We start from the raw sequence: 26,041 nt of genomic DNA on the forward strand, positions 1-26,041 counted from the left end.
ACCGCTCAACATGATTTGTGTGTGTGTGTATGTGTTTCTCTCTGGGAGCAAAAAAGCAGCAAATGCTCTTTAGGTAGCTTCTGCCAAGTGAAGGCATCGAACCTGCAGACTGTGTGCCTGCGTGCACGCGGCTGCATGAGCCTCCTCCGTGTCCGTAGGAGTGATGCAGCGGTTGACCCGGGATCCGATCTATTAAATCACACACATTCATCTTCTGAGCGCACACGGAGTGGGCCAGACAAAGAGCCGCGTGCGAGAAGACATCCAGCATGTGTGTGATGTCAGCTGGAGACAGAGAAGGGGAGCCCATCATACTGCGTTAATGTGGGCCCCGTCCCCTGACACGCCACGCTCACTCTATGACGCCTCTGGTTATGGATGCCTGCTATGAAGATGATAGAAGAGTGAGATTCCCTGTTAAAAAAAAAAAGAGGAAATTACCCCCGTTGCACCTCCCCTTTCTGCCCTCCCTCTTTCATAATCCTCTCACTAATAGAATAGTATATTGTAAAAAAAGCAAATAATGCTCAACTGTTATTACTGACAGCTGTAGAATTATGTGTATTTGTTGAGATGAAGAGATACAAAACCACATCTGTTATGAGCAAAGATGACTTTCTCCTTTGTCATCCTTGTCTAATTCTGAGCCTCAAACTGTGAATGACTGTAAACAAAACAAAGAAACCCGAGAGGTTCCTCTTTGCTTTCTTCAGAATAAAAATCTACAGCAGTGATACAACATGGTGACTCTAGACTAACTTTCTGCACTGGTGGTGCTGCGTTTACTAACGAACCTTAGTAAACGAAGTTCTTTGTTCGAAGCAGAATTACCGTTTAAAGAGCTTCTATGCACTAAAATTTAACATCTTAAGCTAAACGTCTTATTACGTTCAAGTAGTTAGTCATTTTATCCTCCCAGTGTTTACAAATCCTTCATACATTGTTTGTTACAGTTTCTTCCTTTTTATACCTCAATTTAAAATTGGATCGGTGGCATTTAATGACTGATGACATTAGCTGACAGTATCAAAACAATGAACTTCTTTTGTTCTTACTTCAAACTAAGAGTCTCAAGCGTAGATACAGGTGTCGAGCTTAAAGCACTCACTCACTCACTAGATTTTAAACTACAGTTGATCAAATGATATAGTCCTTTTTATGACATTGGCTAACAGTTACCAGTCGAGGCATTCTCACAGTGCTTACAGTCAGCCTCATATGGCAGTATATAGTTATATTTTTAATTTTTTTGTTCTACTGAATCCTATAAATGCCACATGAACGATTTAGAAGTGGTTGAAGCTTCTTTAATGTGTCGTCGGCTCGCCTGATGATGATCGTTAGCAGACTGTCAACACTCAACGAAATTCTAAAAAATTCTTCCTAAGAGTTTAGTTGGAGGTAAAACAAGGTGCGAAGCTTAAAGCCCTCAAACCCGGAGGTCATAATAGCACCTTACTCTTACTTCATCAGATGAAGTCACGTGCTGACAGAAACTGGATAGGACTTAATATGAAAGAGTTCACTCTGGGAAGGAAGACTTGAGGTGTTTCGATCTCTTCACGCACCTGATATTTATGTTTCCCAGTCTGCACACGCATGTTTTCTGCCCTTTAATTTACTGTCAAAGGTATTAATTACACAATTCCTATTTAAATCATCTCACCTTCCTTGACTGGGTGACACCACACAACATAAAATAACTTTAAAAAAAAAGGGCACCATTTTCATCTCTTTCTACATGGTTAGCTTCTAATCGGGCTGGCCGTCTCTCCCGTTCTCTGTCTATTAGAGGCAAATCTCCCTCTTAATGGATTTCTATTGTATCCTCCCTCAGCCCCCTCCTCTATTCACCGCACTACCACACGCACAAACACACTCCCTCTGAGGGGGCCCCTTAACCAGGCTCTCCATATGCCTGACCTCCACCTCCTTTCTCCTCCTCTTTCCACAACCCCCTTCTCCTTCTCCTGCTCTGCCGCCGCCGCTGCCCCGTGCTGCCATCTGGTAGGGGCTGAAAAGAGTGATGGAAAAAGTGGAAGATGCGAGGGAAGAAAAAAAATGGCAGGGACAAGTGTGGAAAGAGAGATGGCTAAAAGAGATAAAGAGGGAGAGCGGGAAAAAGAAGTAGCTGCGGACACAATACAAGGGCGAGTGGAGAGGCTGTCCATCTGCTCCCCACCTCACTTCCCCTCCCCTTCTGACACACAGCCTCCCGTACACCACAAAGAGAGTATTTAACCTCGACACACACACACACACACATATCCAGGCATGCAGAGAGAGAGAGAGACACACACACAGAGAGAGAGAGAGGGTCTCTTTAACCCGTTCCTCTCCAGTGAGCCTGCCTGGGGTGGCAGGTGATGGGTGGATGCAGGCAGACGACGTGAGGCGAGGGGCTGGGGGGGCGAAGGGGGGGAGGGTGTTAGTAATTGGAGGACGGAGTGGTGGGGATGAAGGGTTGAAACCGATCTGAACCAACACCAACACGTTCTCCCCTCCCCTCAGCAAAGCTCAGAAGACACCGGCGTTTCAGAGCCGTCACTATGACAACAATCTGTCAATCATCGCCAACCGGCGGGCTTCCTAATTAGGGGGCTGATGGCGCTGGATTATGAGCGGCTGCCCGGGCTTCGGAAAGCGAGGCTCAGCCCGCCGTGCTTACCAACGGAGATAAACACTGATGTTCGTTCGTGCTACGCGCATCTTGTCACGCTTTTTTATTTTCCTGCCTGAACAATCCCACAGGCAGGTCGGAAGGTTCACTGTGCGGTTAGACGACGAGTCCAAGAGAAAACCAACAGGAACTCTGGCTGTGGTGATGGATAAGCTTTCTCTGCCAGCTCCAAATCAAAAACCACATTTTGCTTTCTTTCCAAGCAAACGCTCCAAATGTTTAAAAAGGTTAATAAACATGAACACACCACGATGTTTCCTTCCATCTTGGCCATGACTCTCCACTTACATTAATTGCAAAGATTTACGATTAGCTAAAAAAAAAGAAAAGAAAGAAATCTAGCAGCAGCAAATAAACCAAACTAAGACAGGAGGAAGGTTTACTGGACAGCTACTGTCATGCACACTCACTTCGGACCTTTGTAGAAGAATGGCAAAAAGAAATTGCTACAACTTGTGTAACACGGTGGTGGCAGAATGATACTGTGGGGATTGCTGTTTCAGGAGGGACAGGAAAGCTGGCCCTGCTGCTCAGAGTAAATGGGTACATAAAGGTCAAAGGTCACTTTTAAACCACAAACATTAATGGGTTGTATTTGGATTTTATGAGATACACCAAGAAAAACAGTACAAAACTGTAAACTGAAGCAAAATTAATATGAAATATATAAAGAAAAAGTTTGTTGTGTATACATGTTCTGCCCATTTTAGATTCAAAAGTACTTTAAAAACTTCTTAAAAGCGTGTGTTCACAGACTCTCTCCATGCAGTCTGACCGAGCTTGAGCAGAAATGTTCAGCTTCTGCATTTAAAACCCAAAAGAAACAAAGTTCAGCTGTGACTGAGGCAAAAGGCGGCTCTACAGTAAGATATGTTAAACACTTTGAAAACCATGTACCGTTTTAATTTCACCTCACTATTATGCAAACTTGTCTTGAAATCGTTAAAGTTTTGGGTTGCGAAAGTTTAAGGGCTGCGAGTGCTTTTGCATTGATAAACATTTCCTCGCAACGTCCCTGCTGATGCGATCGTGTCGACCAATGAAGCGCCTCAAAGTGTGTGTGTGAGACAGGAAGCCGGCTCAGATGCCTGCCGAGGGGCTCTTTTACCTTGTGAGCCACTTGAGTTGGAGCGCAAACAACAGAGCAGAACACGACTCTGCAGCATGTTGACAACATGACACCGTTAGTCCTGCTGGGCCTGTCGCGCTCAGCGCCGCGGAGATGGCTGTCAGGTTTGGACACACACACAGCACCGTGTAGGTCAACACAGCCCACAAACACTAGATTCCCCCAAGGACCTGTACGTACACGGTGTCACACACACCAGAAACCAGTATAGTGTGGGAAGGGTGATGGGGTAGGGGGGCGGGGGGGCGCAGCGGGGGAGGAGGAGGTGAAGGCTCTGACCCACAAAGGCTGATTTCATTAAAGGAGGGAACAGGAGAGGAAAGGAAACAAGCGGTGAGTGGAGGGGACCAGAGAGGTCTCCGAGTCTATGACCACAAATGGAGAGGGCAGACACCAGCTGTCACTTGCTTGTGTCAGCCCTATTCTCAGCTGCTGTGTGTGTATGTGTGTGTGTGTGTGTGTGATCTCAGTCAGAGTGGTTTCAGTTACAGCAAACTTTGACTCTTTGTAAATGTAGCTGGAGGCGACGATCAACAAAAGCTACGGATTGAGACGTTAGGGTGGACAGAAGTGTGTTTTTCACTTAAAGCTCAAAGCGTACACAGTGTAGCCTACCTGGTGATTTATTACTGACTCTAAGTGAGTAAAGAAGAAGCAGGAGGAAAGGTGGGGGGAGAACTTACCCTTTTTCTCGGGGGACCTCGCTCTTCGTCCTTGGGGCCCCGCCCTGCTCCTGCCCCGCCTCCTGTCCGCCCTTGTCGCCCCCCTTTGCCCTCTCCAGCTGGAGGTCGGATGGTCATCCTGATCTCTGGCGGGCAAATATAGTTCTCGAGGCTCTTGGGCGGCTTCTTGGTGCGCTTGGTGGTCTGGATCTTCAACTTGAGACTTCCCTCCTGGAAACTCGCTTCCTTGATGGAGAACTCCTGCTCCTCCATAAGCCCCTCCCCTTGCTCCTCTAGCCCCTCCCCCTCACTGGCAGTGCCGTTAATCACGTCATCGCCGTGCACCGGCCCGGCGCCTCCCGCCGCCAGTTGATGCTCCTCGCCGGGCCCTGCCCTGCCTCCCCGAAGGTCCGCCTCTTTGGGTCGGGCTGAGCCAACCAGATCCCTCGGCTCCATCCACGCTCCCGCCAGAGCCAGTCAGGATGGGGGGGAGGGAGGGCGAAGCTCTGGCAATCAGCCAATGGGAAGATTCAGCGCAGGGGTCTGGTGGGCTGCTTGGTGCTGTCAGTTAGCTACTGAGATTGCGTCCGTAGTCCCACAGGAACGCATCGAAGCCAGGGACAATCTGCGAGAGAAGAGCAGGGGAAGAACACGATTAGAGGGAGAAAAGGAGCTCTGCATCTTCTGTTCGCGTACAACCTCTCAGCACAGGCTTGTACGCTGTCAACAGCCTCACTGGCAGCCTGTTGGACGCGAAGACAGACAGGATCATCACAGAGCTGCAGAGGCATGCTGCCAGACTCTGATTTGCATTTTGAATCTCACATAAATAAACTGATTTTTCACTTTTGTAGTGTTGTCTCAGTAGCTGCCTTCATCGTTTCCAGCAGATCTGAAGCAGAGCAGTGCTGGCGCTCGTGATCAATTTCAAATAAGACATTCCTCTTCTCTGCTCTAGAGCCAGGCTCAAGTTATCTTGAGGACACAGGGCAGAAAATCTGAACAAAAATGACTTTCTCCTTTAAATCCAAAGCAGGGGGGCAGAGGGAGGGAGTCTTACCGTGGAGGGAGGGGCGAGAAGCAAATGCCAGCAGAGAAAGAAGGAGAGAAGGAATCTAAATTCCTTCCCCAGATGTGGTTTACGAGCTGGTCTGGAAAAACCAGCGTCTGAACTGTTTTACACACTCACATAGAAGCATTGCTGCACGCATGCATTAAAAACCCGTTATGCACATAAATACACATCCAAATGACAGTGTTGCTGTCATGGAGCAGGCTGCACCGCTGCACCCGCACCGCTATTTAGAGAGAGGAGAATTTCTCACAAGATTGAGGATTTTAGCATCGGATCATTGTATATACGCGCATGCACGTTGTCATCACCGTCACGCGCGCATACTGACACAGGCCAAATACACCGAGGTATAAACAGAAAGCAACCAAAACAAACACTAGACTACAGTTCTTACTACAGCTCCAGGGAATCCCATCAGTCAATGTGACATGAGGCAGGACTGAGTGGAAGTGGGGAATGCTGTCTCACATGCTGAGTTGAGTCTGGCACCATTTACACTGATGTGAACCCGGACCGGACCACGGTCTGCAAACATGACTCAAGTAGAAGTTTTGCTGCGCGCTGGAGACACATAAAGACCTCAGTGTTCACAGCAAGCGGCCAAAAGAAAACATCCTCAACCCCTATTCAGAGTTACACACCATGAGGGTTACTGCTGGAATACACCATCCATCCATCCATCCCTCCATCCCTCCCTCCCTCCCACCCTCCCACATCAGGTAATGGGGGGGAAAACGTCCAGGATGGGAATTCCAGACATCTATCTCCCAGCGTCACTCTGCAGCTCCTTCTGACGGTAACCAAGGCGAATCCGGGCCACAAGGGATGCACAGTCCCTGCACAGTCCCTGCAGTGGGCTCTAGGTCTTCCCCAGAGTCTCCTCCCAGTTGCACATGCAGAGAAACTTCCAAAGGGAGAAACCCAGGAGGCGTCCTGATCAGCTGCCATAACCACCAGGAGGAGAGCTCCTCTCTCCATCTCTAAAGAGGGGAGGCCCATTTCAGCTGCTTGTTCTCATCTCATGAATAGGCCTGTCATGACAACAAATTCTGCTGGATGACAAATTGTCCCATTAATTACAGTAACAAACGATAATATCCATTTTTAAGTCATAAAAATGGAAGTACCCGCTCTCAAAGACAAGTGAACTTTAATTTCCAACGAACATTCAATACTGGAACTGGAAGACATTTTAAATATCAAAATAAATAAAACAATCGAAACAACGAATAAAAACAGACACCGAAGTTTCTGTAAACAAAATTGCCCTTTGAAAAATGAGCTAATTGAGACCAACACACCGGAGTGAAGCTCTTTGTCATCCAGTTTTTGGTAAAGAAAGATAAACAATCATACAAATTGAAATTATCGACCTCGTTTTAATTTATCACATGATTAATCGATTCATTCCTTATGGCGACAAGCTTACTAATGACCATCGGTGAGTCTCAATGTGGATAAATCTGTAAATTCAGAGCTCTGCTTTTTGCTAGCAGACTGAAGACACCACCTTCCACCCCATGATCACTTGAGAACAAGACGCCAAGATAAGGATTGCAGACCAGCCTCTTCCATTCAAGAACCAGACCAGATCCAGACTTGGGGAGCTGACTGCTACCCTGAAACAGGTCGGGTAAAACACAAACCAGAAACCTTCCTCTCTACTATTATGCCTTGAGACCCTAAGCTGAGCATTACCTGGATGCTTTTTCTCAATGTGCTTTTGTCTGAGCAAGAGTGAAAAAGAAATCCTCGCCATCACAATAGTGAAGAAACCTCCATAACACAAGCTCTTAGGAATAAATATCATAATTCAGGGGTTTTATTTAAAACAGAGTTTAACTGTCTGTTCTGTTTTAAAGTTGCAAATCCTAAAAAACTTTACTTTACTAGACTGAAACGGCTTATAAGCTTTCCTGATAGGAATCTGAAAATTCGAGAACAGCAGTGGTTTTACTGTTAAGGTGTACTTTAACATTAAATGTGCTTTTCCTTTTTTGAGCAGTGACAGACTGTGAAGCTAAAAAATAGACCAAAGTGTTTCTACTGTTCCCATTCAACAACGCCACTTTTCACCAAAACACTTTAAGCCAGTGGTTCCCAAACTTTTTCTCCTGCCCCCCCCCCCACAGCGGTTTCCAAACATTTTCTGCCCCCCCATGATTAAAAATAGCTGGCTGGTTGAACGTTGTGTTTGTGTGTGTGTGGAAGGGGTGCGGGGGGTGAGGATTCTTAGAGACTCCCTGTCTCCAACATTTTTGGGGGGCAAAATTAATGTACGTAGCTGGACATAGACAACAACACCAGTAGCCTACAGGCTACTTGTTAACAAGCTGCAAGCAAATTGACAGAGGAATAACAGAGAGTTGGCCATTCTAAGGTAAAAACCCAGCGCATACAGCATTCATGTTTTTTTTGTTTTTTTTAATCTAGACGGCTTCCCGCGCCCCCCCTGCAATGGCACGCCCCACAGTTTGGGAACCTCTGCTTTAAGCTACTAAACAACAATCGTTTTTCAGTGTAAAAAGAGACGAGATTTCTGAAAGTGCTAAAAACATTAAAATCCCCAAAGATCACAAGGCAATAGTATGAAATGTTGATTTTAACGGTTAATAATGGTCGCCGGTTTTAACATTACGGACTTGTTAAAATGTTTTATAACTGTGTTGCCTTGAAGCACATCTGCTTCCAGCTGTCAGTCAGGCAGTTCATCACAGAGGACAACCAGCCCAGCATGCACACACTGCAGGGCATTTTAGGGAGGCCAGCTAGCTGATCGTGGCTCAATGAGAAGTGTCGTTGTCTTGAATCCTAAATGTGTGGGTTCAGATCCAGCCTCCTACCGTCACATGTTGGTGTGCCTCTGGGCAAGGGACATCTAACCAAGTGGCCTGATCTGCATGTATGGGTATGAATGTGTGACACAGCAGTGATTTTTGTCAATGCGGCTCTAATGTAAAGCACTATGAGTGGTGGATATAGCTAGAAATACCCATTTAACCTAACAGAGAGAAGCAGGCGTGCACAGAAAGAACAGAAAAAGGATTCGGACTCGGGTTCTTCTACCGTTTCACCACCATGCAGCTTTGAATTATTATTATTTTTTGTAAAATGACATTGAAAAATTTGTTTCCCAAAGTCAAAAATGATTGATTAAGACAAACTTCTTGAATCCCTTTTCAACCAAACATTCAATAAAAAAAACAATAAGAGTAAAACTGTTTTCATTAATCAGTAGAACAACCTCATGCACAACCAAATCCAAAACCGAAGAGAGCTTTAAAAGGGAAAGGTAGCAGAAACCGTCAGCAAACGAGTGTGAGAAGCTTCTAGCAAGGATCGAGGGTAATCGTCTTACTTTGGTCATGGTGTTTGTGTTTTTCTCCTATAAGTCAATCCACTCTAATTTGCAAAACTTGCTTAAAAAGCAGCTAGCGTTATAAAGCTAAGCTGAAAGTTGATTTAGAAAAGCTACTTCAAGCAGGACATATCAAGTGACAGAGTTCTTATCAACAGAGCTGCCTAACCTTTAAAGATTCATTAAAAAGTGAAACTACGACTGCAACCCTATGCAACACCATTCGGTGCGTAAATGTTGATATTTCAACAAACGCTAGGAGTCACGATGCAGAGAGAAACTGCCTAGCATCAAGAATTGATCAACTGTCAGCTGTGGCTGGCCAAGAACTCAAAAAGCTGATCTCTATCAATAAATGAAAGCTCCACAATAAGTGCGACCAGATGACGTTAAAACAGCTCTTTCATGTGGATTCTGGGTGAAGAAGACTCAAAGCCAACAATTCTCAGGTGTTTAAAAAATGAACTTTAGTAAAGCCATTTTACAATGTATTTTCTGAAAGCATGTCATGAGGAGTCTGTGGTTCATTCAAGTGGTGACAGAGTGAAAAAAGTACAACAGGGAGGTCGAGCAGCGTACAGATAATTTGCTCTGCTTTATCTTTTTGAGCTTTTGGCCCTTGTCTGTTAATGAGCATCCAAGATTTAGAAAAAGTGGCAACATTTTGGAGTTTTCTCCATTTTTCTCTCAGCTAAACACAGAAACGCAGATCTGGCAATGCTAACTGCGCTAAACGCTAACGTCGCAATCTAAAGATAGTTTAAAATGTGAATTCTAATTACTCTCCTTTTGTTTCAATATAACAATAAAAACCTGGACTTATAATTTCCTACATCCAAGAAACTTTGGTCTTCTGACGTGAAGATTTGTTGTTGTCATCGGATGGAGTCAATGTTTTTATGCAGCTCAAATAGAAAGAACCGGTGCTAAACCACCACCACCACCTCCAGTTTAGCTCCGAAACTGATACTGTTAAAAAAAAAAGAAGAAAAGAAAGAAGAAAAGAAAAGCAAGAGGAAACTGTAATCAAAAGGCTCTGCACCACAATAAGAATCACTGATGCTCACAGCAGGGAGAAGAAAAACCCATTTCAGACAAGGTTTCTTCTTTTAATGAATAAATAAAACAAATGTTTAATTGCTTGAAGAATCTGAAGAGTTTTACTCTTCAGATTCAAGGCCACAAACTACTCAGAACTTTTTATTTCCTTTTAAGAAAACTTCGGTTTTTAACAGCAGTTTTCTTTTTTTAAGTTGCAGAAAGTATCCATCAGTCTCTCTGTGGCAAACATTATTTTCCTCTGTGGTAGATCTCCACATCTTAAATGCAAAGCCTTTTTGGCAGCCCGAAGTCTCGGATGTCACAGCCTCCGTGATTTAAGTCTTCCCCTAAACAGTTCTCCAAACAAATCCGGCTCACTGTACGACCGCACATTGGGAAGGGTTACATCAGTCTGTAACAATGATACATAAATAAAGCAGCCAACATGATCAGCTTGATGGATTACCCATCTCAGGGGTGTCTTTCATACCCCTCTAGAAAGAATGAAAACCGCTCGCTTCCAGGAAGAAATCGCTGCAAAAAAACATTAAAAAAAGAGCTCTAAACCACCGCTGTGGTGGCTTCGATGGCTTCTGGGTTTGACAGAAATAACAGCAGATATTAGGTCCGGCCTGATCTCTCAGAGTGCCCACATGACCCACTTTGGTCCTCATGCCAGCCGAGTGACTCGCCCCCTGTGGTATGCGTGAAAGCCACCCTGGCCATCATGTGACTGCGAACAATGACAGGAAACAAAAAAAAAAAAAAAATACACCGATGCCAACCACGAGACACACACAGGTTCACAGATCAAAAACACACACTTTGAACATTTGCGGCCTTTTACCACCATGGCCCTATATGACAACAGAGTGGTATTAAGCATTAGTCCAGGCTATTACTACGTAAACTACTTAGCTAGGTCATGGCTCCTTCTCCTCCCTCCCTGCTCAGCTGCCCTAAGAAGTGTTTAGTACAGTTACTGGCAGGCCCGGAGAGTTTATGTAAGCCTGACCCTTCCTCGGGCCTCCCTCACTTACTTAGCCCGAGCCTCACTGTCTCCTCTCTCCTACACACACACACACATGCAGGCATACACATACACACCTCAGCTAGCCTCAAACAGCAGGCTGATTGTGAGAGGCCAGACTCGCTGCATAAATAGCTTTATTATGCTCTCAGAACTGCCAGAGCTAACCAGCTTCGCTCTCAAACAGCATAAGGTCGAGCGAGGAGGGCCACGCAACGTTTTGTCTAATGATGAAACACCGATAATGGAACACAGATGGACAGAGGAGAGAGACGGTGCATGATGCAAACGTACAGACAAAACTGAGGAAGAAAAGAGTGTTAGCGAAAAAACGGAGAGAGTGAGACAGAGGGAGGGGAAGGAGGGGTGGGGGGGCGTGTGTGTGTGTGTGTGTGTGGGGGGGGGGGTGATGGCAGCAGAAACACAACCTTTTAAGGCTGCATACCCAGCAGCTCAGTGCCTGAGGTGGACTCGCAAATAGCTCATACACACATGGAGACAAATGCATGCACACACACACACACACATTTACAGATTCAGATGCACACCAAATGGCTGTTTTTTTTTTTTGTTTTTTTTTTATTTGCACAAGCTGGTGATTTCCCCACCCCCCCTCCCCGCACCCCATCTTTCTTTTTCATGTGAGAGAACCAGCACAGTCTGTGGCTGCAGATGAGTATCTTAATGAGATGCAGAACACTGTCTTTTCATTTATCTGCTTTACTCTTTTAATACAGCGCTGAAATGTTTCCAACAGGACGCAGTCTTAGCTTGGAGGAAAATCCTAAGACGTGGGCCCGGTCGTCTTCACAAGCAGAGCCTGCCTGATGCATAAGCAAACTAAGCGGCTGTCACAGAAGTCAGGTGTACAAATGTAAATCTGTACTGTGTGTTTTGCAGTAACTACAGTTCTCATCTCTATTTTTAAAAGGTTGTGTGTAAAATCTGTTTACTTAGACTTTTTCTGAGTAAACAGATTTTGGTTTTGAAGCAACTCAGCACTTTCACCATCTTACTTTTCAACTTAACTACAGAAACACAGAGAACCTGCTGAAGACACGCTGATGAGAACCAAATTTCTGATCCCAAAATCTGATTTCTCTTTGAGAACTATAATATATAGGAACAGGTAGGAAAAAACAGCATTCAGAATATTTTTTATATCCTTGCTACCGATATTGTCCCTACAGCACTTTAAAAGCAGAGATGATGTCACTCTTAAAAACATGTTTTCCTCATATTTCAAAGTTAAAAGATTAGAGAGTTAATATATCTTTTTTTTTAAAAAAAAAAAAAACCTTGGAACCCATATTTGCAATTAGCACAGTTAGCTCAGCTAGCATTAACATTAGGGTGGCCTCCATGTGTATTTCCTGGAGCAGTGGCTCCAAAGGTTGAGATCCCAGTAGATGATAAGAATCAACAACTGGGCTCTAAAAATTCACTTCAGAAAAAAAAATTGATTGGGGAAGGAAAAAATATGCCTCATGATAAAGTGATTATCCCTTAAATAAATCAAGAATTAGCTGTGAATAACTTGTTTGTTTGTTCATTGTTGTTTTGGGGAAACTGGGTTCAATTCACTGCTAGTATGTGCAATCAAGAAGTCATTAAAATATGGTAGAAATCTAAAAGATCTAAAAAGAAAAAAAAAGTAGCACTTTTTGACCCAAATTCCGAAAAAAAAGAAAGAAAAGATGAGAAAGTTACTGACATATACTAGTCTGAAAATGTTTAAAAAGTCATTTCTAAGTGTTTGGGACTCCAGAGAACCACAGTGAGTCATTATCCACACATGGAGAAAGCATGAAGCAGTGGGGAATCTTCCCAGGAGCGGCTGGAAAGAACACCAAGACTCGTCTCACATTTGCTAAAAGCATCTTGATAAGTGTGCACTGTGCATATTGCATTACATGTTAGTACACTGATGAGACGAAGGCAGAACCTCTGGATGGTGCGTGTTCTGTTCACCTGGCACAAAACTAACGCAGCATTTCAGAAAAAGAACATCTTACTGAGAGCGAAACATGGAGGCGGAGGTATTATTGTCAGGGGCTGCTTTGAAGCAGCCACTGAAGAAACTCTGAATCTCTATGTGAAAATCCTGAAGAGGAATTTCTGGCCATTAGTTTGAGACCTTACAAAACAAAAACCTGCTTTTTGCATCTGCCTTTTTTTTTTTTTTTTTTGTTCGACGTCAACACTTGTTTAGTGATCTCAAACATTTAAGCTACAACAAAAAAGCCAAACAAGCTAACTCTGTAAGGGGGCAAATCCTTTTCACAGGACCGCACTGCTACTAGAGGAATAGTGCATTAATGTTTGAACATGGATGATATAAAGGGGATATTAGGTGGGCTCTGATGAGTTATGGTTGTTAGAAGGGGCCCCAAATCAAATTCAGCTTAAGGTCCCAGACAGCCTTGGACAGGCTCGGTTCACAAATCAAACAAGCGGAGAAGCGAGTTTCTAACTTAGATGACCGGCAAGGTGAAAGAAGCCATCAAACGGATTATTCTAAAGATCATGACTCCTAGAACAAACGCTCCCGTCTCTGGCTGCTCAACATGGACGCCACATGCATGAGCTCGACTGTAAGGTGGCAGGAAGGACGACCATAAAACACCACATGTGGGGCAGCCATAATTGAAAATGATGGTCCTTGGAGTTGGCTCATGAAGAGATGCACACACACACATACACATACTGAGACACACACACACAAATCCCCAGGACAAACCATATGCCAGGTAGCAAGAAACCCATCCTCACCTAACTACACCCTGCACAAGCAGATGAATGTTAAACCATTTTAACTGCAGCAGAAGACACAAAATGGCTGTCAGCAAAAAAAAAAACACCTCCCCTACTCTCCCACTGTCTTCCTCCTTCTCCTCACCTCATCCCCCCCACTCCCCACCTCCGTTCTCTCCCTCTCTTCTCCCTCTGCTACCACTTTCCTTCGCCCTCCACCTCACTCCCTCTCTCCCCCCCCACCCCTCACTTCACTCCCTCTTTCTCTCAGAGCGCTCTGCCAAAAGGTGCTCCAGTGCCGATATTCTGTTCACAGAGACTGCCAACAGTTAGATTTGTCCTTGGATCCCGTTCACATTCCCTCCCTCCCCTCTCCTCTCCCTGTGATCCTATTTCGACCTGAGGTCCTCAGCCCAGAAGGGGATACACCTAATCGATTTCTCATGCTTTAATTTAAAGGTGGCACAGGCATCTTGTTACCTAATAGGGGAGTAACAACAGCCAGCTTGGTACTTTTTATGCCGGGGAGAAAAAAAGAAAAAAAAAGATGAAATTGCTGCCCTGTTTTGAGTGGGGGAGGGGGGCTGAAAGTGCTAACGAGACAGGATCGATAAAATTACCTCTATTATCCATCCTTCAACATGGTCATGCACTGCCTGCCCTTTATCACCCACATGAGCTCACTTCCACAACTTCACTCCCGCACGTTCAGGAGAGCTGACCGAACGTCGCCTCTGCTCCCTCCACCCTCCAGCTGCGCTCGTCTTTGGTGGGATCTGGACCGGACCGCAGTTTTTCAAAGGCCGATATTCTTCCTTCATCAACGACACAGCACTAGTATGTGCATGAACTCATTTCGATTCTATGTTCTCGTACCCAGAAAATAAAAAACCGGACCAGGTATTGATCCAGAGAGCACAGACTGGAAGAAACGTGCATGTTCTAGCATTTCTGCATCGGGGTGTAATGCGTTTATGCTACAATGTATCTATTATGCACTCGTCTTTAGGCTCAATTCACAGGTTTTCAACAAGTTAGCATTGCAGACTGAGGTGGCCGCTGAAGACGGCTGACTTTGTGTCTGGTTGAAAGTGTCAGTGACGACTCAGTCATGCTTTTCAGACCACTGTCCTGTTAAGATACCAAATGAACAGAACCCAGCAGCTTTTTAACTTTAAGCGATTTGGAATATCAAAGAATTTATAATGTGTTTCACTTTAACAAGGCCCCACCCTTCAGTGAAGTGGACCAAAACACTGTTTGGAAGAAAAACAGTCCCGCAGCATCACAGAACCCCCACCATGCTGTACAGTGGGTATGAGATGCTTTTCATTCTTTGTTTCAGCCCTGACTCATTCATGGTGTTTCTTGCCAAAACACTCAGTCTATAGCCGACTCCCATTTTGCTACTTATCTTTCATCGTTAGCCTTCGACCCTCCTTTTCTCTGGGAGTCCCGATAGTTTCTGTCACGTAGGGAGGAGGCGAAGAGGCCAGAGCTCCAACAAAGTGATGTTTTAATAGTGGAAACTACAGAACAAATCAGATTTATTACAACAGTACATGAGGGTTTGGATCCTGGGGCTTTTGGACTCGTTTATGCAGCTCCAACAGAACAAATAGTAAATTCAACAACCAGAAGGAACTTAATGTTATTTTACAGCCTGAAAAAGTCAGAAACATCTGTGGGGGGGTTTTATGCTTCACGTAATGTGATGCTATGCGATGAACTGTCAACGATAAATGAAGATGAAGGAAGTGGAAGAAACGTCTGATTGAAGCGCAGTGTTTGATTAGTGAGGTGAACATTTCCCTGGACCAAAGACCCACAGACATCAAAGTTCTGCTCAATAGATGCCGAGCAGAACCTTGAATCCCATTTCCTGGTGTCACCTCTGACCCTTCACACTAAACTCAGGAGGTAAAGACAGACAAGTTCTAATGAATTGTCAGGCTCTCCTCATGTTAAGAAGCTAAAAATGAACCTACTTCAATGTAATTGAAATATTCAAGATTGTTTCTGTGATCCGTTATCAATGAAACACAATATAAGATCCATGAATTAAAACAGGAGAAATTAAGCACGGTATTTTTGAATGTCCTTCAAAAAAGAACTGAGGTTTACTGATCTGACTGCAAGTATTGCGAAGCATGTCAAACTTTGAAATATTGAATTTAGTACTTTTTTCCAGAAGAGTGAGAGCTAAAATTACATATAAGTAGACCTAACCAGGTTTGAAACTTGTTGTTGTGACTGAAATAAGTAGAAACTAAATACACTGACATGCATCAAACTACATCCTAGTAGTGGTTTGTGTAACAAGCAAGAAACTACATCCAATGCAGGATTCCTATCTGTTTACATAGAGCCGTACGTTCAAGCACGTGTAATCGGCAAGAGCTGATGCTGCATCATCTGATCACTATCCTGCTGAAAGATCAAGAGGCAACAGAGCCCGCCACATTTCTTAGTACTCTAAAGAGTCCAAGGCCACTGGAACAGAAAGTGGCCCACAGCATCACAAAACCTCCACTCTGTACTTAAGAGTAGGCACGAGGCGATGTATTCGTCCTTTGTTTCATGCACCTGGATTGGCTGTTTGTTGGGGGAAAATCTTCTCTTTGGTCGACTCTGGTTTCATTTCATTCCCCTTGATGTTACTGTTAGCCTCCGGTCGTGTGTTTCTCAGCAGTAAGTCACCCTAATCGTTTCTGCAGTGTAATTAAAGGGAGCTGTGTTTTAGCTCTAGCAGGTCATGGCTGCCCACCTGCACTGACAAAACTAAAGATCATTTATCAGAGAATCACCTAGACGAGAGGGTCATGTTAACCCCAGAGGAGCAGCAGGCGTGGACGACTCAGGAGAGAGAATATTTAGTTTAGAGTGGCATAACAGAAAGTCAGAAGAAGTTACAAGCTGAAACTTTCTAAACTTTCAACATGCAAAATACCATGTGGGGTTGAAAACTAACACTGAACCTTCCCCCAAACACATCCTCCTAGTGGGGAAACACGGTGGAGGTAGCGTCATGCTGCAGGGATGCTTTTCTTTGGTTACCCTTGATGCAGTTAAAAACAGAGCCATCCAGGAAAAAGAAAACCTGACTGAGGCTGCAAGATATTGCAGACTAAAGACAAACTTCAACAACAACGCTACCCAACCGGCAGTTCAGATCAAAGCATGCGTTAGGGTGGCCTAGTCAAAGTCCAAACCTAAGTTCAACCATTCTGCAAAGTGAAAACAAATTCGGAACCATCTTTGCAAACTAAAAGCATCGCAAAGATGTGGAAAAACGACTTCAAGGGTTTGGATAATCTTTAACACACACACACACACACACACACACACACACACACACACACACACACACACACACACAACAACAAGAAAAATCTCAAAAACGTAACGCCACAACAACACACCAAAACCCACAGAGCCCAAATCAGTTCGGCACAACTTAACACCCCAAAAAAGTAACAAGCAGCCCCCCCCCCCCAACCCCCGACCCCTGCACAATGTGACGGATTATCAATGTCAAATGAAGACGCAGGAGGCAGAGCCCAGCAGGAAAATATCTGATCTAGCAGCGGTTTTTGATGAGTGAGGTGAACCTTTTCCTCCTGTGTCGGTGGAGAAGACCTAATCAAAGCCGCACAAGCGCCAAGGTGCTACCCAGCGATAACAAACGCTGCCTCCCTGGGTGATACAGCCTCGTTTGGGTTGCCTACGTGCGTGAATCTGCCCGCTTATTTTGTGGGCATGTGACTGCAAGCATTCTCAGCGCGCTCGCTGCGAGGAGCAGCGCTCTCCCGCACTTGGACGAGCTGCGTACCTGAAGGCGCACACGACTCTCGCTTCAGATCTGCATGCAAAACAAGAAACACTTTCAAACAGCAGCACACGGGCACGCCGACATGGACAAGAAGAAGAGGTGCGTTCAGGTGCGGGAATGTGCTCAGTCAAGCGGGGCTACTTACCCATGTCTAATGTTGCCACACAGTCGGCTCTAACGTGTGAATATTTCATCAAGATCATTTACAATCCATTTAGCCGAGACACGTTTTTTACACAAGCGACGGATGGGATGACAGCCTCCCGGGGAGCTGTCAAACGGTGCCGGGGAGTAAATGTGGATGGATTTTTCTCTGACAGAAAACCCCGGGGAAAATGGCGTCAACAGCGCTTTGGAAAGAGAGGAGCGAGGGGGGGAAATAGGACTTGCGGGCGATCCGATGAGAATCAAGGTTGCAAAAAAAATCAAAATAAAAAATAGCGATTAAGAAAAAGAAAGAAAAAAATCCAGCAGGAAACTTGGCGGTCGTGTCCAGGTTCTGCCAGAAAGGAGAACCAATCGGGGTCTCCTGCAGGCGGGAGCAGCCGGAGAGCCGCAGCGGTGCAGAGAGCGTGTCCCGGAGCCTTGCGGGATCGCTGGTGAGTCGGCGCTGAGATCCCTCGCAAATCCGCTACTCGGCTGGAAGGAGGGGAGGAGGAGGAGAGGAAGAAGGAGAAGGAGGGGGAGCAGCTCTCTTACTGCAGTCAAAACAAGCAGCCCGCATCCGACTACAAGCCAAAAAAATCCAAGCGAGGAGGGAAAAGATTTTCTGCGACAACAGAGCGCGCTTTGAGCCGTGTCCGTGCAGCGGAGGACCGGGGAGCTGAGGCTGCACGCCGCGGGTTAGCTCGCTTTAGGTCGCCGGCTGCACTGGATCAAGGCTTTCTCTCGCTCTCTGAGCCTGTGTGCCTCTCTCTCCCTCTCTCTCTTTGCTTTTCCAATCGGTGAATGTCAGGTCCTGGAGCCTGGTGTCTGGTAATGATCTCACCCAGCAGACTGGAAGCTCTGGCCAAGCTGAGCCGACCAGAGGAGAGGAGGAGGAGGAGGAGGAAGAGGAGAAAGAGGAGGAGCGAGATCGCCTCCTTCTGGCTGCAAACAGCCTCTGCACGTCCCTCGTTTCTGTGTCCACCTGCTTTTCACCGGTTTTCTCCAAGGGGGACAGCTTATAGACATTCTGATAGTTTAATGTAATGGAAATGAGAGGTGGGGCTCAAGCTTTTCTCTGCAGACGCACAACATGCATCTACGGAAAGCCTCTGAGTAAGTGCTGGTAATAGAAAAAATATTACTTCAGCTGGTCAATATGTATGAATGAAAATAGCAGAGTAAGGAAGTAAAAAAAACAACATACATGTTTAAAGGAGTAATTATGATTGGAGAAAAAATATTCTGGCTTTGAATTTCATAAATTGACAGAAAATAGCTCAGATAGAAGTGAAACAATTTGATTATGTCAAATAAGTTAATTGTTCTAGCATTCTAAAAAAAAGTAAGCAATTTAGTAAATTTATTAAACCCTTTTAAACTTTTCAGCATTTTCTCTCATTACAACCATAAATCTAAATGTATATAAATGTCATGAACTTTGGAGGAGAAAGGGGCCCATAGCATCACAGAACCTCCACTATACTTAACAATGGGCATTTGTTTGTTGCTGAAAATCAATGATTGAACTGAATCCTGTTTTACTACTTACCCCTGATCCTCGTCCGTCAACCCAGCCTTTCTAAGGTGTACAGCTTTATAGCTGATAAAAACATATTTTAAGGAGTTAATGAATAGATGCTGAAAATGTGGTGCAAAGATGAATTGCAAAAACGTTAAAGGCATTCTCATTCAGCCATCCGGTTCTCATCTTTTCCAGGGACTTGTTGATTAAAGAAAACGCTAAATCATATTTTGCTGAAAGGACAACAGCATGTCCTGGACAGAAGAGAGTCCAGATGGCAAACCATCCTGCAGTTCAGAGCAGATTAAACATCACAAAGCAAAACAGACCACCACTGGTCTAAGGTGGTCTTATAATGCAATAATAGACTCCTATCTTTGGAGACAATCCTCTCACCTCCAAACAAATACAAACAGGATTACTAAATGGTTCAACTTCACTCCATTCAGGGAGACCACAAAACAGACCTTTGATGAGTGATAACAAATCTTAACTATCTATGTGTGCGTACCCTAGGGGGGCGCTTTGACTTTAAAACCTCCTGAGTTAACCTAAAAATAAAATGAACGCCTTTGTCTTAACAGGAAATAGTTTGCACTCCTGGGATGACGTGCAGAGATGAGACCTGACAGCATCAGTGCACTTCCTTCCAATTTATCTCGTGTGCCCAGTAAGACAGAAGCTGCAACATCTCACGTCGCCCACACGTTTTATTCAGAGTAAAACAAGGTGGGCGTTCGCGTGGGGCCGAGCTGGTGAATGGAGGGAGACTTGAGAGGCTCTGTTGACGCGTGGGTGTTGTGTGCATGCATGTGAGTGCCGGTGATTTCCCCTTAATATGTCAGAATTTAAAAAAGAAAAAAGAAAAAAAGGAGGATGGAAAACTCAACATCAAACCGCCGTGAGCGAGCCGCAGTTGTTCTGCCGCCTCATCGCTATCAGAGCTTCAGTTTGTCCCATGCAAAACCTGACCTTCCCTGCGTTGGAAACCTACTTTCAGCACTGACGAGCCATGCAAATGACCTCACACGACCTTTATTTTTTTCCCTTGGTGAGCCACAGTTACAAGCAGTTCCTCAGCCCAGCCCTGTGCATATATGCGTGTGTTTGTGCAGAACGCCCACAGAGAGATGTTTCATTAGGGTGGAGGCTCTTTGAAGTCAGTAGTAGGTAAACACTCGACTCCAAGCTTGTAGTTAAAAATCTGCAGTGCCATCAGCAGCCCGTGTGCTGATACTTTTCACTTCCCCTGCTGAGATACACCAGATTCACAAACTCGGTGTGTTTGTGTGCTCTGATTCAAAAGAAGTGTTTTCACAGCAGTGTCACAGCTTTCTGCAAATTTCACTAAATGTGCTTTTTATAAATACGTGACCGGTTTTGAATCCCTTTAGATACTTATTTCACTTCCTTTTTTTTATGAATTGTGCCAATAACATTCATTAAATGGCATATGTCTAACATTTCTCCACATTTCTATATTGCGTTAGAGCCTCGGGGGTTTTGTAATGGTTTTAATTATAGCCTATGAAGTAAATACTAATCACAAAAACAACCAGAAGGATATACACTGGAAGTTTTGTCAATTTTTGTTTGGAATTATTCTTAGTTTGGTTCCTCGTGTTTCTCTTTTGTGTTTACCAGACATTCCTTTTCAGTTTTCCATCAGTTTTCTGTATTTCCCCGTTTTTCCCCCAAACCTGCAACTTGCAATCAGTTAGACCCGCCTGAGCGCCGATTCAGTAATCTCCCTCCTCTGTGTTTATCCTTCAATTTGCTTTCAGGTTTTGTCATGTTTGTTCTTCCATTTTGCACTCCTTCCAAGGTGCTGGACATAATAACGTTATTAAATATTATCCGTTCACTATGATTCCTCCTCAGGTGCTCTTTCACTGTGATAAATACAGAATCACCCTGAAACAGTGAAATGGTAGTGAAAGTGATGTGGGGATGCTTTTCTTCAGCAGGGAAAGAGAAGCTGGTGAGTGGAGCTCAATATTGGCCAGTGCTGGAAAAACATGCAGCCAGAGCAACAATGGAGTGGTTCAGATTAAAGCACATCCTTGAGTTAGAAGTGACCCAGTAAAGGTCCACTCTTAGTCAACAGGGAATCTATGGCATGACATGAAAACTGTACTGGCACCAGTTATCCATTCCGGCTGAGTTTGAGCTATTTTACCAAGAAGAAAGGCAACATTTTCCTTCCTGTGGAAGTGCAAAACTGGTTGGAAAATACCCCAAAAGACATGTGTAATAATTGTAACTAAATGTGCTTCTACAGAGATGACTCCTGGCACCAAATACAGGTAAAGTTCAGCCTTTTCAAAGTCTCACATGTAATAAATGTGTCCTTTGTATACCAGTTCACAATTATGCACTATTTATGTGTTTTCTATCACATATAATCCATGTGAAGTGCTGTATGTTGAACACCAGTTTAGTTGGCTAAACTGGTGTTCAGTTTAGCCAACTAAACTGAACACCATTAACAATAATTATAGCAGGTCAACAGGGTATCATTACTTTTGCAAATCACTGCACTGCGCATTGTGTTATGATCTATATGTATATTTGTGAATTTTACTACCTCTTTCACAAGAGCCTGATGTCTGAAAATAACTCTAATGATATTTTTTTATTTTTTAATGGCGGCATTTAAAATTGCTCTGAAGTTCTGGAGCCTTAGGGGTTCTGAAACTAGTTTAATTATGTCAAATAAATTAAGTCATTTGTTCCGATATGTTCATAAAACCAGCCACAGGGATTTAACTTCAAATTAATACCACATTTAAATTTAGGTTGATTTTTTATAATTTTGAAAAGAACTCTGAAATACTGCTAGAATAGCAAATCAGGTGTGTGTGTGTGTGTGTGTGTGTGTGTGTGTGTGTGTGTGTGCGTGCGTGCGTGTGTGTGTGTGTGTGTGTGTGCGTGCATGCGCGTGTGTGTGAGTATCATCACATGCATTGATCTGGGATGTGTGTGAAAGCACAAAGAGACCCCAGAGATTGAGGGGTCAACAGCTGCTCCCTAACAACCAATCAATGGCAGTGTATCAGCAGAGATTACCCTCTCAGAAACACACACACAGACACACGAAGAAGGCCCTCTGCTCTCCAATCTGCTGCCATGGATACCGGATCCAGGAGGGCCGAGAGGGAGCCGTTTTCAGCCTAAACTGTAAATATTGAATTATGAGGAAGGCCAGGAAAGGAGCAGCGTGCAGGGCAGCCTTCCTGCCTGAGCGATCCAAATATCTGGATAATCTTTTCATCTCTATTCACAGCTACAGGAAATCTGGTGCATCATTCATCGCTCGTCAGGTTCAGCATAAAAAAAAAATAAATAAATAAATAAAAAGAAAGATTCAGTCATTCATCTAAGTGGCCTTACTCCCTCATCTCTCTTTCCGCCTTTATTCCACAAGAGGGATGCATGCAAAGAAAAAAAAAACAGTTTCCTTCATTTAATGTGCAACTCATAGAAGGGAATTCAAACGTTCAAAGCACCTTATGAAAGGCTGAAGTTTTTTTAACTTTACGACAAAGTATCAGCAGAGGGAAGGAGATGGGAAGATGAGGAAGAAGTGAGGGGGAAATTACCTAACAATTAATAAATGCTCTGAGTGGGGCCGGTGGAGAAAAGTGTCGGAAGGAAACACGAGTGAATGTCAATAGTAGGTTTGTGGAAAAACAAGAACAGCGGAGACAGCAGGAGATGAAATAACTGATATTAATGGCAAAGTAGCAACTCCTGACAGGACTGAAGGGGAAGGAGAGTGGACGTGCCAACCTTGAGCTGACATTGTGAGCAGGAGAGACTCGCGTTCGTTCAATCAATGAGGGGGATTTTCTCAGGGAGTCCACTAATCTCACAGGGCAGCTGAGGGTTCATCAGAGCCCAGGGACCCCTGGGACCCGCAGAGGTAATGGGGTTAGCCAAGACAGAGGCAGAGGAGCTGCGCTGATCTGAGAGCGCAGAAGGACGGGGTACTTTGGAAACGCAAGACCGCGCGGTTGTGTGTTGCAAAACAAAATGAGATGCACGCATGACTGTGTGGGGTGTCAGGAGGAGCGAGGGCCATCCTGATAGAAGGAGAAGTTAATGGGACGTGTGACGAGGCTGATTGCGGAGCCCTTGCTGATCTGGAGGGGTTAATGAAGTAAATGGCTTCTTGGGTCGCACGCCATTGAAGGCCGTCTCCGGCTGCAGACGCATACAGAAACACACAAAGGGACTCTTCTCCTTCATTTACCTTCTAAAGATAATAACGTTCTACAGCCAAAAGCTGCAGCAGGCATGTTGAGTGCTCTCATCATTTTAGACCCATCTTGAAGCACTGAGTGAATTGTAAGAATATAATCAAGTATGTCTCACAGTTTGCAATGCTTTCTAAAAAGCGTAACTTAAGCCTCATCTGGTATTCTTCCAGTATTTAACGGACTTCTCCATCTGTTTTACAGAAAAGTGCTTTTTCTTCATCAGTGGAGTGTTGTGCTGTGAGTGAGCATAGAGGCCAGAGCTGTTGAACATTGGAACTCTTGGAAAAATCTAAATATTCTACAACAATACAGACGTAAAGTTCCCAGGAGAGAGCCCTTTATTTTCCCCCACCTAAAATGTTTCTTATTAAATACTTTGAAAATGAAAAACCTTAACCATTTAAGACTAAACCAGTAGGTTTTAGCAGTATTTTTTTTGTTTTTGTACCTTCTCAACCCTCCTTTTCGTCCTGTTTATATAATTCTTTATGTCCATCCAGGTTATTGGACATTTCCTCTCATTTGTATATGTGTTTTGTTATCAAAATGTGGTGTGAATGGCATGTAAAAAGCCCCATTAGAAATATATTCACTGAGAAAACCTTGATGTTTTCCGTTCTTATTTGCCCCACTGTGCTCTCCTGTCATTTCTCTTTGCTTCTGCAACAACAACAACAACAACAAAAAAAAAAGACGACTAAGCCTCCATGACTTATTGGACAAACAGCAAGCTATTCAGAGCAGTTGATTAAAATAGCGCAGCTCTTCAAGCAGTGTGTTGGCTTTTCTGGAGCTCTCAATTGGCCACATGTGCTTTGCATATGCAGCCAGACTCGAGGACACAGGCACACAGACAAAGGGGCAGAAAAAGAAAATATCGCAAGACTTTGTTCTTCATTCAGGAGCTCAGAAAGAGATCATTTTAATGAGAGCCATAATGAAGTCTGAGAGGAGGATGCGGACCGGAACAGAAAAAACAATATTGACGAGGGGGCTCAGACAACAACAAAGCCCTAAATGCAGTTGACTGTGGAGTCCCTGCTGGCTCTGTCTTTGTGAGGAGATGACACTGCACCCATCCCCCTGCTACTTATAGGGACATTATCATAATGTTGGCTCTATTTGAGATGAGCTATGAGAAGTGGGCTCATCTTGAAGTCCTCCACATGCCTGGTGCATGCTGAGGGAGGACAGTGCTGAACGGGGGTTGATGCCCTAATGGAAATTCAGCCTGACCGTTCTTGCATGTAACAAAGCAGCACAGGACTGACAGCGCTGATTTGATGGATCTGTACATAGCTTGTAAACACACCGCAGCAAGGAAGATAAAGACCGTCCTTCTGCTGTCCCTCTGTTTCCTCATTGTCTTGTCACCGCAGACATCTGAGAGGAATGAAGAGGACAAAGTGAGCGACAGTGCAGAACACGGCCGAGTGTCGTGCAGTGGAGTTTCATAAATGTGGGTTTAAATCCCGGCTTACGTGCTGTCGCTCTGTCTGCAGACCCAAAAAGAGCAATGGATTCAATGTGTTGGTGTCTATTAGACCACTGAAAAAGGAATAATAAGTTTCTGAGAATCAGATGATGTTTGTCATAGCTTGTGTGAACCTTCACACCTCGCACATCCACCCTGCAACATCCTGTTGTGTTAGAGCCCTGCCTGTGGTCAAATACAGCTGCATGTCTCTCTCTCTCTCTCTCTCTCTCTCTCTCTCTCTCTCTCTCTCTCTCTCTCTCTCTCTCTCTCTCTCTCTCTTTCTATGACTGTGTGTGCGTGCGTGCATGTGTGAAAGAGTCAGAAAGAGAAACGAGGAAAACTCCCCAGATGAGAGAACACTGCCACTTCCCCCTGTGAGTGAAACAAAGACAGAAACATGCAGCAGGTGTATGAAACACAATGCTGAATCATTCATGGCTTACATATCCAACAACGGGGTCAAAGTTGCGTTTAAAACTTTTACAACTATCACTTCTGAACATGTCTCTCGAAAACATCAAAAATATTATAAGCATGACAGAAAAATGTATGTAAAAACAGGATCTGCTTCGCAAAGGAACAATTTGAAGCTATGGTTGTGAACACTGTTTTTTGTGCATGTCAGTGTGATGTAGTTAGCTTAAGGGGTAAAAACAAGTCTATGTTAGACTAAAAGAGAAATTCCAAGAAATGTGAAATAAAACGTTATAATATCTGTCGTGGTACGCACTCGAACAACTTCCTCTTTGAATAATCATAGCTATATGGTACAATGTCGGAAGCACCCACACACATCACACACTCACCCGTGCACATGCACTGTGAAAAAAAAGAAAAAAAACATCTGGCCTGCATTTGTTGTTTACTGTACATTGTGTGAACACTGTCCCATCTAAAGCAGCTTCCCAGCGGCAGGATGTGGTGGTGCGACACGTCCTTGCTCAACAACAACCACTTCCTATGAGTTTGATAAACAGCGTTGTGGTTTCACTCTCCTCCTGCCCTGTCGTACACGGGGGGAGTACACATAGCACACCTCGGCTCGACAGCGCCACCATCTGCTCATGAGACC

At 44.4% G+C, this 26,041-nt stretch overlaps 1 protein-coding gene across 1 annotated transcript in view; it reads right to left on the minus strand.

Moving 5' to 3' along the window:
* Positions 1 to 18,603, minus strand: part of setbp1 (SET binding protein 1) — a 51,285-nt gene extending 32,682 nt beyond the window's left edge. The window contains exons 1-2 of the mRNA XM_014992851.2: positions 17,707 to 18,603; positions 4,493 to 5,096 (exon numbers count right to left, since the gene is read on the minus strand). Coding sequence (XP_014848337.2) covers positions 4,493 to 4,927 — 435 coding nt within the window. The 5' untranslated portion in view covers positions 4,928 to 5,096; positions 17,707 to 18,603. The remainder of the gene's footprint in view (positions 1 to 4,492; positions 5,097 to 17,706) is intronic.
* Positions 18,604 to 26,041: the final 7,438 nt, after the last annotated feature.

The sequence above is a fragment of the Poecilia mexicana genome, unplaced genomic scaffold, assembly GCF_051168715.1.
Source record: "Poecilia mexicana isolate PSO_F unplaced genomic scaffold, ASM5116871v1 scaffold_9, whole genome shotgun sequence".
NCBI classification, from domain to species: domain Eukaryota; kingdom Metazoa; phylum Chordata; class Actinopteri; order Cyprinodontiformes; family Poeciliidae; genus Poecilia; species Poecilia mexicana.